General features: G+C 43.9%; 1 protein-coding gene across 1 annotated transcript; it reads left to right on the forward strand.

Annotated features, from left to right (window-relative positions):
* The first annotated feature begins 207 nt into the window (after positions 1-207).
* On the forward strand, positions 208-10,808 carry LOC109776552 (uncharacterized). Its single transcript, XM_020335200.3, has 4 exons — positions 208-431; positions 1,317-1,436; positions 1,552-1,631; positions 8,987-10,808. The coding sequence occupies exons 2-4, from the start codon at positions 1,367-1,369 to the stop codon at positions 10,184-10,186; spliced, it is 1,350 nt and encodes a 449-aa protein (XP_020190789.1). The 5' UTR covers positions 208-431; positions 1,317-1,366; the 3' UTR covers positions 10,187-10,808.
* Positions 10,809-13,357: the final 2,549 nt, after the last annotated feature.

Genomic DNA, 13,357 nt, shown 5'->3' on the forward strand with positions numbered 1-13,357 from the left:
ATGAGGTCGTATTTAGAAATGTTCTATTGATCCATGTCCAGTTCTCCACTCTCATCGCTCTCGGTTCCAAATCCACGACTAAAATATGGCTGGTGCATCCGCTGCACCAATTAGGCTGGTGCACTGGATACGTTCTCTGGGATGTATACTTACCGATGACCCCAGCGCCATGAGACCTGTTCCAACATGTGTGATGATTGAGAGGGGATAACAGGAGAGAGAAGAGTAGAGCATTGGCACCTCGCAGTTCACACTCGGGCGCCGAGAGACTAGTACTAGTTGCCAAGTCATCATAGCATATACACATAGACATTGCACATGCTCTATTTCCTCCCCTTGTGTCGACCCCTCCGTCTCCAGCTCTCATAACTCGTCGAAGAGCCTGCGTTCCCGAATCCGCGATCCATTCCAGCGCCAAGCTAGGCGATCAGGTGGGAGGGATCATGTTTCTCTTCCCTTTCCCCCTGATTTGGTTAGATAAAGGCCTTCTTCTTCTTCTTCTTCTTCTTCTTCTTCTTCTTTCTCTGTCCATTCTTTTGTTTGTTTCAAATTGATTCATACCCTCTCTTTCCTAGTTCGTGCATGATCGTGGATCTCACTCGATCGAGGGTTGCTTCTTTCTTGGTATGAGTCTTGGAGTTGCGTTCTCCTCTATCTGGATTTGCTACTTGGAAGAATTTAAGAGGGTAGGGCTAATTAGTATGGTAGGACAAGGGTTTCCTGCTCCAGTCCTAGTATGGTAGTGCTAGTATTAAACAGGAAGAGATCTAGTTCTTTCATCGCCTCCCCGCCCAGCTTTATCAGCAGGCCCCTTCTTTTGCAATACTTACGAAGGTCTCTCATGGCCAAATTCTTATTAAAGCCTTCTGCCTCGGCTATCTTCCGTCGTTTGTCCTGCTTGTATCATGCATCTTGTGGATTTGATTTCTGCGAATCACCAATGGATTCCAAATTTGCGATTAACTTAGGTTGATACTAAATTTTGTTACGCCAAGTCAATGGACAATCTCTCTCTCTCTCTCTCTCTCTCTCTCTCTCTCTCTCTCTCTCTCTCTCTCTCTCTCTCTCTCTATCTCTCTCTCTCTCTCTCTCTCTCTCTCCTCTGCTGCTGCTGCTTCTTCCTCTTCTTCCCTAAAAAAACAAAAATTCTTCTCTCTCAGCCTAACTGGTGCACCGAAAGCAGTGCCTGGAGGCAACTATATCAAATTAACCCCTGCAGATTAAATTACGTGTCTTTGCGGGGCTGCTTATGAAGTTATAATTGAATATTTCTTCAAAAAATGCTAAAAGGGATGGTACAATTCTGCTAATTGCAGAGGGGGGGACTAGACAGGAGGCAGGGAGGAGATCACGAACGATCGTGGCCATGGCAGAGGAATGCAAAACCCAAACCTCACGACTCGTGCGCGCTAACCAGCTCGACGTCGATGTGGAAGGTGAGCACCATGGATATCATCTCTATGCTTTGCTACTATTCGTTTTAAGCTATATATTTATCTGCAGCTTAGTTCGCACCTCCGTTTTGAGTTCTGTTGTCGCTTAAATTTGCAGCTTCGCCGCCAACACTGAACATGGACAAGAAGGGCGGAGCAGCGCCACCGCCGTCGCCGCCGTCAAGGACCCTGGCTCCGGTAAGCACACGAAACAACATCGGTCCATTTTGTTTTGACTCTTCCATTCATGCAATGATCCAAAATTTTCGCAAAGCGGGCACGTCTATATCTTACTAGAGCAGATATCTTTTCTGTCCTTTTCAAGTATCAACTTGCATATTTTATGTGTTAAAAAAAACTAGCATAGTTTATTGTGTCATGGCATATGGCTGTTGCCTACTTTCCGTGGTTGGTTAAGGAGTAAGGACAAAACATAGTTTTTGTCTCTACTCGATGGTTGATTTTGGACTGAATTGACAAAGCATACTTTTAAGTCAATGGTCAAAGTCAAACAAACTGTCGGTAGCTATTGTAAAAATATTGGTAGAGTGGTTCCTAATTTTTTGTTCTTCATTCTTTTCTAGCATGGTCTAAAGGAATTATTGCACAAAGGAATTATATATACATACTACTCACATTGATTCAGAATAAAATCGTACTTACTTAGATATGGTTGTGTCACCAGTAATGATTCTTATAAATTTGACCAAATTTATAAAGGAGATACAGGAGAATACCAACATCTACGACACAAAATTCCCTTAGAACAAGTTTAAATTTATGGCAACCCTAATTAATGCTCCATTATTTGAAACAGATATAGCACTTGAGAATTATTCGGAACAAAAAGATTGTACATCATGTGATCACTTCTCATAAAAAACAAGATCGAAATCACTAGTTGATGGGTACCTTTTGTGAATGTTATTTCAAACACCTTTGGTGCTACATGTGGCGCAACTCGTGTGTGACACTTGTTGCCACCAGAGAGTTTTGATTATTTTTTTCACTCATGCGGAAGGGTGAGAGGGCACTGTACGTGCTTTACTTTGAGATCCAAATTTCAAATTTCAAATATCTCTTGATGCGAGTGTCCAAATTATGAACGTTTTCACCTTTGTTACTCATGGCTATATCTCTGAAAGTTGATCACATGTTCATAGGTTTCGTTGAACTCTTTTTTGGATGTAACTTGTACTTAGAACAATGAAACTTTGTACTTCCACTATAACATACTGTGCTCTCGCGTAGTGTAACTTGTACTCCTCATGCAGTGCCACCTATGTGTAACGTGTACTTCCCGTGTGATGAAACATGTTCTTCCCCACAGCGCACTTGCACTCCTCGTGTAGCATAACTTGTACTCCCTGCATAGCCCAGCCCGTACTCCCCCTGCAACTCACTTGTACTCCATGCGTTGCACAACATGTACCCACCGCAAAGCAACTTGTATTTTTTTTTATGTGGGAAAGCAACATGTATTCCCCATATCACATTTGTATTCTCCACACGGTGCACCTATACTCCCACACGGTTAGTGAGTACACAATGAGCGGTACATATACATCCGTGTTGTACACGTGACAGCCTAAGAAAACTAGACAGGGAAAAAACCAGAGAAAAACCAAAAGGAAAAAAAAGACGAAGAGAAAACAACCTGAAAGAGAAGAAAACACCCGCTGAAAAAAGATGTCGCTTTTTTTTGTCCCAGGCACTCCGCGCGCCGCTCCCTCAAACCCCTCCACGTGTCACGCACACCTCGTGGTGCTTCCTGCGGGGCACCCCTCTTAATTAGTCGCTCTCAAACAAGGTATATTGAGACATGTTATATACTCCCTTCGTTCCTAAATATAGATTTTTCTAGAGATTTCAACAAGTGACTACATACGGAAGCAAAATGAGTGAATCTACATTCTAAAATATGTCTATATACATTCGTATGTCGTAGTCCTTTTTTTTAACATCAGTACAGACACAAGCGCTCATATACACGCGCATACACTCACCCCTATGAACGCACACACGCACACCCTACCCCTATGAGCACCTTCGAAAGACTAAGCCGGCATATCATCTTGAAATTTAGCTCATATACACGCGCATACACTCACCCCTATGAACGCACACACGCACACCCTACCCCGATGAGCACCTTCGAAAGACTGAGCCGGCATATCATCTTGAAATTTACGAAGTCACCGTAGGCACCTCGTCGTCGACGGGAACGTCTCCTCCCACTGAATACGTATCGCCGGAAAATTCTGAAATAAATCCAGGAATAAATGCGAGCACCAGGATTTGAACCCTGATGGGCTGGGGATACCACAGTCCCTCTAACCATCCAACCACAGGTTGGTTAGCTATGTGGTAGTCCATTTGAAAGCTCTAAAAAGACTTATATTTAGGAACGGAGGGAGTATATAAAAAAAGGTAGATTGGGACAGATTATATGAAGAAAAGCTAGATTGCGACTGATTAAGAAAATTGTAAACCCAACGAGCAGCCGGGAGTGTGGTCCTCCGCGTCGCTTCTAACCCAAACCCCGCTTAATCCCCTGTAGCTGAGCATCAGCATCAAAATTTTGTCGAATTCCTTGGCCGTCCAACGTCATACATACCCACGTAATCCCACGTCCGTAGACCCCACCTAAAAATAAAATAATCCGTAGGCTACGACTGGGCATGAGAGGATCAGGACGATGCGCCCGCCGGAGCGCCGCCGGGCGCTGGGTAGCTCCCTCCACCTTGACAGATCAGACGCCGGGCTCCTATGATCCATGCAGCGTGCCAAGTGCCAACCGCCAGAAGATCGGCCGGCTGCATGCCTGCATCGTCCTCCGCCGACGGACCCTCAAGAAGTAAACGCCGATGGGGATTACTTTGCCGGCGCCGGCAAAGCATACGTTGCCTTTATCCATGTTTAGATGTTTAACCTCATTAGTGAGAAGCGTACATCGTTCTGCTCTTCTACTCCGTATATTATTTTGTCCTCTACTAGCATGCAGGGAGCTTAATCATATTATATGAATTTTGTGTTTTTTTAACACGAATACACAAAGCTTGCACATACTTTCACCGTACTAACTATTTTTTTTGGAAAAGGATGCTAAAACCCCTGGCCTCTTCATCAATGCATACGGCCGCTTTATTTATTATTCAACAAAGGTCTAACAAGAATATATACACCAAGCCATCCGAAGTCATCACTCACACCTACAAAACTCGATAATGCGAAGTGCTTTCAATCCCCATATCTAAAATCGGTGTCGTCGCGGATCCATCCACATAACATATCGGAACCCACAGCCGATGCAGAAGACCTAAAGCGTACATCACATGCACACGTTTTAGACGCCCACATCATCATCGGACCGCTGACCCAGATCCGCATCGTCCTTACCGGTCCGTCCATCCGTTGACGCCACTACGACGCCCAACGGCGTCACCGCCCCGTGCTCGTCCATCCAGACGCGAAGATTCTGGAAGATGTGTCATGCGTAGCACCTGCCGACCAGGCATGACACTGCGTAACACCTGTCGCCCTGGCTTGACTTGACATCTCCACCGAAGCTCCGTGCAAGACAAAGCCGCTCCACCTCCTGCCTCTGTCTTCCAGTGCTGCTCCACAAATGATGCTCCCAAAAGCGAAACGACACCGCACTACTGCCATCGTCCGATCTGGAAGACGAGTGGGTCGACAGTAGTTACACGATGATGTCTTCAGCAAGGTAATGGCACAGAACGCCGCCATCGCCTGCCATCGGCTCGGTTTTCACCGGCAACTATGTCTTCCCGACTCGCAGCCGGGACTAGATGACGGATCTTGAGATCTGACCATCCAGCCTCAGGCCGACCACCTCTGACAGAGGAGATGGCCACCACCGCCGGCTGCACCGGCCAGATCTGATCTAATCGAAGGCGCCGCCGACCAGTCCACCAGGCCCTCCACGCCGCCGCCGCCGACCGTAGCCACCACCCTTCCCTGTACATGGCTGCACCGCGCCTGCAGCTGCCGTCGTTCGAGGCAGGGCCTGCCACCACGCCGCCGCCTGCTACAGCCAACGCTCTCGCGCCGCATAGATTGGATCGGCCGCGCCACCACACGTTTAGAGGCCCCGCACTACCCCTAAGACGCGTGAGAGAGGGAGTCCTCCGCCACCGCCGTCGGCTTCCGGGCTTAGCCCAGCGGTGTCCTCCGGCAGCGGCAGAGGAAAGGGAGGAGGGAGATCGCGCCCCCGGCGCCTAGGATTTGAGTGCCGCCCGAGTCGCCCTAGCAGGGACGACGCGGGGCCAGGTACGTACCGTACTTTCATTGATAGAAGGAGAGTGATAGCAAAAGGTTACAACCGCTAGCTTAGCCATGTACTGCACGAGAAGGCATGTAATTTTGTATTGACCCAGGATCTTGCTAGGAATCTTTCCCTGCTGCCCTCACTTTCTCCATTTTTCCTTCTGCTCCTCCTGCCATCCCTTGCGAGTTTTCTCTCCTTGCAATCCACATGGCGCATGATATATATTTTCAGAGCAATCCCTACTCAGCAATTTTGTATCATTTTTCTCTTTTTTTTCCCTTTTTGAACAAGGTAAGGACCCAGAATCACAGTATAACTGACAGATGGATCCAAAAGAAAAGAGAATTTAGAACTAGGTCCTTGAACTTTCCAATAAGAAGCCCAGACACAAGACCAAGATTGCAATCTTGTCCTATTCTTGTGACAAGGCTTCATCACGTAAGTAATCCCATCATTGTCAGGACAAGCACCATAGCCAGCCCCACGACTTGCTAGAAGTGGAAGATGTAGGCCTGAGGCAAAAAAAAAATTGGCGGTTCAGTCTCGAAAATGACCAAAGTAGTGGGTGTGCATGTGTGCATTAATAGAGGTGGATGTTAATATGAGCGTATGTATTTGTACTGTGTTGCTAAAAAAAACTCGTATACCTTTTTTCAGTTTGACCATCTAGTAATTGACTATATGACTGAAATTTTATTCTACTCCGCTGCTCAATTATGCGTTCATGCGATAATGGGATGGATTGATATGTTTAGATGCAGCATTTTTTTCCTGGATCCTATAGTTATATAATGTCTTAAATAGTGGTCTTGCCCACGTCCTGCATCTAAACAAACTCTCCCGCCCACGTAAAGTGAGTGAGACACTTCTGTTTGTATCAGTCTACGGACTCCACGTAATCGACCTTTTGTCTTCACGATGCCCTCAAGAAGAAGAAAAAGGGGACGGTGCGGGCACAAGCGATCATCGATCAGTTGAACCGTTTATGGGCTAAAGATTTGATCTTCCTTGGTTGGAGTATAAAAAATACTAATCTCATATTAGCTCATTAGATTCATCGTAAAATACTATATACAGTTGATGTTGTAGATGTTGATATATTTTTTTTGTAGACTTGGTCAAACCTAGAACTTCAAGTATTTTGTAGTGGAGAAAATATCTGTTAAGCAAGCTTTATATCAAAAAACATTCTTGAGCATGCAGGCAGGCACAACCAATGGCCGAGACACAGTCCCAGAATAAATGTATGTGGGGTTTCTTCAGTGTTCTGTAGGCAGATGATACATGAGTTGTCTGGTAGACGAATTTTCTCCTCCCCAATAGATTCCTGGTTCTGACTGTCATGTAATAGAAGCCAGGAAAATATTTTTCTAGATGGTCAAAATAAGTGCCTAAAACAGGATGTCCCTGCCCCCGGTAACTCCAATCGATCTGGAAGAGTGCTTCTGAGTATCATATTAGCTTCATTAGATTCATTATAAAACCCAGCAACTCCGATGGATCTGGAAGAGTGCTTGTCAATCGGTTGACCTGTTTTGGGGCTAAAGATTAGATCTTCCTTGGTTGGAGTACAGAAAAATGTACTAATACCTACAATATCATATTAGTTTCATTAGAATCATTATAAAAAATATTTTTATACTATATATAGTTGATGTGGTAGATGTCAATATATTTTTCTATAGACTTGGTCAAACATAAAGATGTTTGACTTAGGACAAACCTAGAACTTCAAGTATTTTGGAGTGGAGGAAGTATTTGTTAAGCAAGCTTTATCAAAAGAAAAAAAATGTTAAGCACGCAGGCGGGCACAACCAAGGGCCGAGGACACGGTCCCAGAATAAACACATGTGTATTCTTCAGTGTTCTCTAGGCAGATCCGCAGATGATACATGTGTAGTCTGGTAGATGATTTTTTTTTTCCGTCCGCGATAGATTCCAGGTGCTAACTCTGTCATGTACTAATAGAAGCCAGGAAAATATTTTGATCTTTAACTGACAAGCAGTCTTCCAGATCCACTGGAGTTGCTGGGGGCAGGGACATCCTGTTTTAGGAAGCTTTTTATTGAGGGAAATTCCAAGAATAGTACCAATGATCATTAGCTTCAGAATGATACATCTAATGATGCACCAACTGAGTTATTCCTAAAGTTGAAGAAGTTGCTCATATGCTTGGGTGGAGATTGGTCTGTGCAGATTTTCAGAGATGTTATCTGAATTTAGCATGTCTTAGAGAATGTAGCATCTCTTGGAGCTGACACCTGTTGATCAGCATGAAAGTTCAAAACCGTCTTACATCTGGTTGAGCCGCATCTTGCTGTATTCCGTAATATTTGAAAATTATCCGAATAGGTGATTCCTCAATTTTCTACAGAGTTTTGCTTCGGTACATTAACTAATTCTAAGCCCTACTTTTACATTAAGCATCAACTAATTCAAATCCCTACTTTCCCCATGCATCAAACAAGAGATCGGAACAATTTAACATTTTTGATTGAAAAGGTATCTTCTAATCTCCATCTTTCATCTGCATCAAAATCTGTAAACTTTTCTAGGGGGGGTGTACCGAAGCAAAACTCTTTTATAAAATGCAAACAGCTTCCAAACAAATAGCATATGATGATTTACTTTACTCTTTTTTTTTGGTCGGATTAAGGAGCTTGCAACCCCCAACTACATTTCTGAAACCAATAAACAAGGAATGAATACAGCTCTATTTGAGCTAGAGCTTCTTCCGCTCTTGATTTCATGGCGTGACATGATGATAGTCTACTTAACAGCAGCCAAACTCACAAAATAACAGCGAGGCATGAAATTAACAACCCCCTTAGAAAGTAAACGAGCACACGCTACCACTAAACGACTGAAGAGCCAACACTAGCAGTAAAACACAAGAGCTTGTGGAAGATTCAGACACCTTATGAGGATATAAGCATTTCATATAAAAAATATGGGTAGTTTTTTATGTTCATTCATGTTACCATGTGTTCTGTGATGTCATTACATCGCACTGTTATCATGCCAATGACTACAGCAGTTGTACTCTTTTTTTAGTAATGCAATTGTAGTCTTGCTTTACTAATTCTAGGTTCCGTTTTTCTCTTGTTGCTTTTGGATACAAAATAGATGCTTGGTATATTAATAAGTATGTGAAGAGTTCTCTGAGATACAATGTGGACAGAACTGGTGCCGTTTTGGCATAGCGACGGGTTTGGGCTTTGCATCTATTAAATTTGACCCTTGTTACTCTTGTAATCTGCAGGCTGAGGAAGGCGCCACCATTGAGACAGGGGAAACAACAAAAGCCAATGAGAACTTGGAGTTTGGGAGCGTCATTGCTGGCTTTGGTTTAATCATGATAGTGGCTTGGTACTTTCTCCCACCAGGAGACAGAGGACCACATAATCTACGGTACATCATTCCGTTGCTGCTTGGCCTCACATGCCTCGTCAGTGGTGTTTGCCTGATGCTGCTCAGCATGAACCTGCTGGAGCTCCCACAACACCTTGTCTCCGAGAGCCAGCTCATTGTCTCCAAATACCTTCCCTGGTTATGCAGCGCATTGCCTGTGATAACATTGATCAGCCCCTTCCTGCTCTCTGGGTATAAGCTATACAAGTACATTGTCGTTGCCCTTCTTTTCGTGGTAACGGCTCCACTTGTTGTAGTACGGTGGTATGTGGGACTCAAAGCCGAGGGCGGTGACGAGGAGGCAGCACTCAAGGAGCACAAGGAAGAGTTGGAGGCTGCCTTTAAGTTGGTGTCAGCCATCAGCAACTCTGCTTTCGCAGGCGTGGTTGCCCTGATGGTCAATTACAATGTAACTGGTGGTTCAGGGAAGACCAAAAGTGTTGTTCTTGTAGCCATCTTCTTAGTGTTCACTATTTTGATCTGGGGTCTGCTCTACATCCAGATCGGTCACAAGGTACTAGAGATCAACAATCCAAAGCTCAGAGGGTTTATCATCAAATGCATGTGGCTAGCGATTATCTTCAATCATTCGCTGCTAGCCTGTGCAGTTCTAGCAGTGGCTTTCGATATAGTTGAGTTCTTGGTCTTTGCAGCATTCGCCCCGTGGGTTTTTGCGGCGGCTGTCCACATTTTCAAGGAGCACTGTGTTGGCCGTACAGCAGCCCAGGACAGCAACCCCAGTGAGTACCAAAAGGCACGCCTCAAGTGGAAGGCAGAGATGGGGCACAAGATCACAATGTGGTCTTTTACGGCAATCATCGCCATCTTTGGAGGGTTCCTTCATGGGAAGGCTGAATCTCTCAAGGCCTGCACCATATTATTCACCTCAGCTTTTATGTCCGGCTTTGCTCTCACGGTGGCTACCATCAAGCCAGACTCGACCAGTGTCCGCCTCGCTGCAGCTACCACCGTACTCGATTGGACTGCGAAGGCAACATTTGCTGCCGCAATATTTGCTATTATCATTGTAGTGGTCCTGGATATATTTTGAAGCCTTGCTGCTCCTGCAGTATCAACCTTCTTCGACAACGCACTCTGCACTCTGCACTCTCTGCATGCCATGCATGTCCTTGCACCGGAATAAAAGAAAGGTGAATGCTTGAAGTCACATGGTAAGTCAAGAATCACCAAAATTGTCTAGTTGTAATCTGGAAAGAATCAATGAATATGGGATCGGCTTCTGCGGGTCGATGCATGATTATATATGTTTCCAAGCACAAACTTGGGATCTAGACCTCTTATATAATTAGAAGAAAAAGGTTTATTTGCAGAGAAGAGCAAATGGGCACCCATCATCAACTGCCTGCTATGAGCTGAGATGATACTAGAGTGGCCTGCTGCTATGTGGAAACTGTAATGCAAAACCTCTGGGTTCTCAGGCTGACAACTTGAGATTTTCTTTCCTAAGTATATACTGTAAGAAAATGAATTAAGAAAATGGTAGATAAATTTTGCTGCTATGTATGGTGGCAGATTTTGTGGTATATTTCTGTTCCAAATGCCACTCGGCATCTTCGTAACAGGTGAGTTCATGGCCCCGCCAGGTGCTATATTTTGGTACCACATTCTTCACTGTGGGAAGCAAAATATGTATTACTGTTGTGATGCTGCATGTTCCATATTTTACCTTTCATACACCACATTTTCACATACCTGGCATGTTGCACGTTTATATCATCCTTGTGATGTACTCCTTTTGTTTCACAGTGTAAGTTCCTTCAGTTTTCTCTCAAGTCAGCCGTTTAAAAGAAAGTATCAACAGATGCAACACCAAACTAGTATTATTAGATGCATTATCAATTATATTTTTATATTGTATGTATTTGGTGTTGCACATGTTGGTACTCTCTTCTATAAACTTGGTGAAAGTAAACATGGATTGGCTTAGAACAAAGCCAAATGAACTTACAGTATGTTTCTTTTGTTCGTCACTCGTTAGTAATCTACCAACTCAGCTTGGCTTATTTCTTTTCAATTACTCAGCTCTTGTACTTCGAATAGATAAGGATTCAAGACTGATCCTGCTCTATTTGGAGGTTGAACCTGTTAAGCTTCATGCACTAGCCAACGCAACCAAAAGTCCGAACTGATGGAAAGGGCTAGGCAATCCACATATATACACTTCAATAGAACCCTTGGGAATCATGAATTTCACAAAATTATGTGTCATCGAAATGCAAAGCCTAGACTTTTAGTTTGGTGCACCCTTACGATTAACTAAAAAAACCAATGGATGTGATTTTTAGATCTAAAATAACGATTAGGTGAAAAGCAATGGACATGATCTCTTAGAACCCTACCGATTAATGATAAAAGACAAACATCTTGCCTTTGATTTGGTGGACAATTACAATTAAGTGAAAATCAGCAATTGTGACATCTAGATCCAATAGGGTGATTAAGTAAAAAAACAATGCGTACAATCTGTTAAAATCCTAATCATCAAGTGAAAAACAATTGATGGGATATTTAGTTCTAGTACGATAAAAAGTGAATTAATTCACAATATCTTCAAGCAAATATTCCATTGGATAAATATGAAGGATGCCAAAAGATCCCGTAAAAAGGAAAAACATCTAGGCTTCAATTTGGGCCAATACTATTAAGTGAAAACAAATGGACGCGCCATTTAGATGCTGGATGAGCCATTTTGCGGGCTTTTGTTTTCGTTGATCTGGACTTGTAGGAAAGCTACAGTCTTTGACAACAACATGAATGCTAGTATTCCACGAAAATGTTGAATCCATGGAGGCCGAATTTGAAATGATCAAAATTCATGTTTGTATGTTTCAAGAAAATACACATCTACTTAGAGACAAGATGTACAAGTGTGTAAATTTTCAGAACGAAATATGTTAAAATGAGGGCTACACAAAAAAAAAAATATCTGCAGCTTTTTAGTACATGCACTATTCATCTTCAAAGTCCATGATTTTGTTTCTTTTGCACAGCTCACATTGCAAGGTATTTCATTGTGAAATTTTACACCCATACACGTCACGTCCTTGCATACTTGTACAAAAAATAATCAGATTTTTTTGAAACTGAGAAGTTTAAATTTTGATTTATTTATTTATAGTTAAAAAAATCGGCCTCCATGGAGGCCAAGCTCCAAAACGCCCTACTCAGTATTCCATTGCATATAACTTATTAAACAATTACTTTCATTTCGCAGTGGATGCCGTCTCTTCCGGTCGGCCGAGCGTAAGGAGCAATTGGTGGTGGCGCAAGGCAAGATTCAGAACATGACAAGGAACCTGGAATGGTGATGCCGTGATGGGAAGGCGCCAAAGAATAGGCTGAGTTGTATTTTGATGTACCTACCTTTTGGTGTTGGCTGGTGGTCCTTCGAGCCGTAGCTAGCTAGTGTGTTGTGTGGTTTGGTTTGGATGGACGATGCTATGTTGAACTGCCTGCTCCTTATATAAGCAGGACTGTAATGGTCTTTTCTCTAAGAAAATCCTTGTAGCAGCAGTAGTAGGAAGTACTAATCACGCAGTTGATGATTTCAACTACTATGGAGTACTTAACAGGAGATGGCGACCTTTGCGAGCAACAGCGCGTATCCAATGTGGACATGTATTATTTAACATCCATTCTACATGTTTGGGAAAAACTCTTTAATTTTTTTCTTGTGCGTGATCAGACAAATCAAAATTTATAGGATGCAGATGGTTATGACGTTCTAATCTTCGTGCATTTTTAGAATTGTAGTACGAATCAAACAGGCCCTGAGAAAGAATTTCTATGGCCACCAATGTTAGAGCATCTACAACCGGGCTCTTCAAACGGCCCCTATACGTCTGGACGGATAGCCCAATAAGTGATCGGTCACAAAATCCGGACCGAGTTGGACTCCTCATACCGGCCCTATACGTCTTGGCTAACCGCCCCCCCCCCTCCCCCCCCCCCCCCTATTCAGCACATATCTGGGGTGGATATGAGGAGGCGGGAGGCTCGGTCGCGCTCGGGCGCGTCCGTCACGTCGGAGTGATGGGCAGAACCAGGACCCACATGGGCACATGTCAAAACACAACGCTCTAGTGAGAACACCGCTCTGGCACACCTCTCGAGGGGCCAAATCTAGCTACTTAAGCCAGACGCCGGCAACCCAACCGTAGCCCATCCCCATTTCCACCCTCTCCCTCCCTCTGCGTCGCCG

Source organism: Aegilops tauschii, chromosome 3 (genome assembly GCF_002575655.3).
Source record: "Aegilops tauschii subsp. strangulata cultivar AL8/78 chromosome 3, Aet v6.0, whole genome shotgun sequence".
Classification (NCBI taxonomy): domain Eukaryota; kingdom Viridiplantae; phylum Streptophyta; class Magnoliopsida; order Poales; family Poaceae; genus Aegilops; species Aegilops tauschii.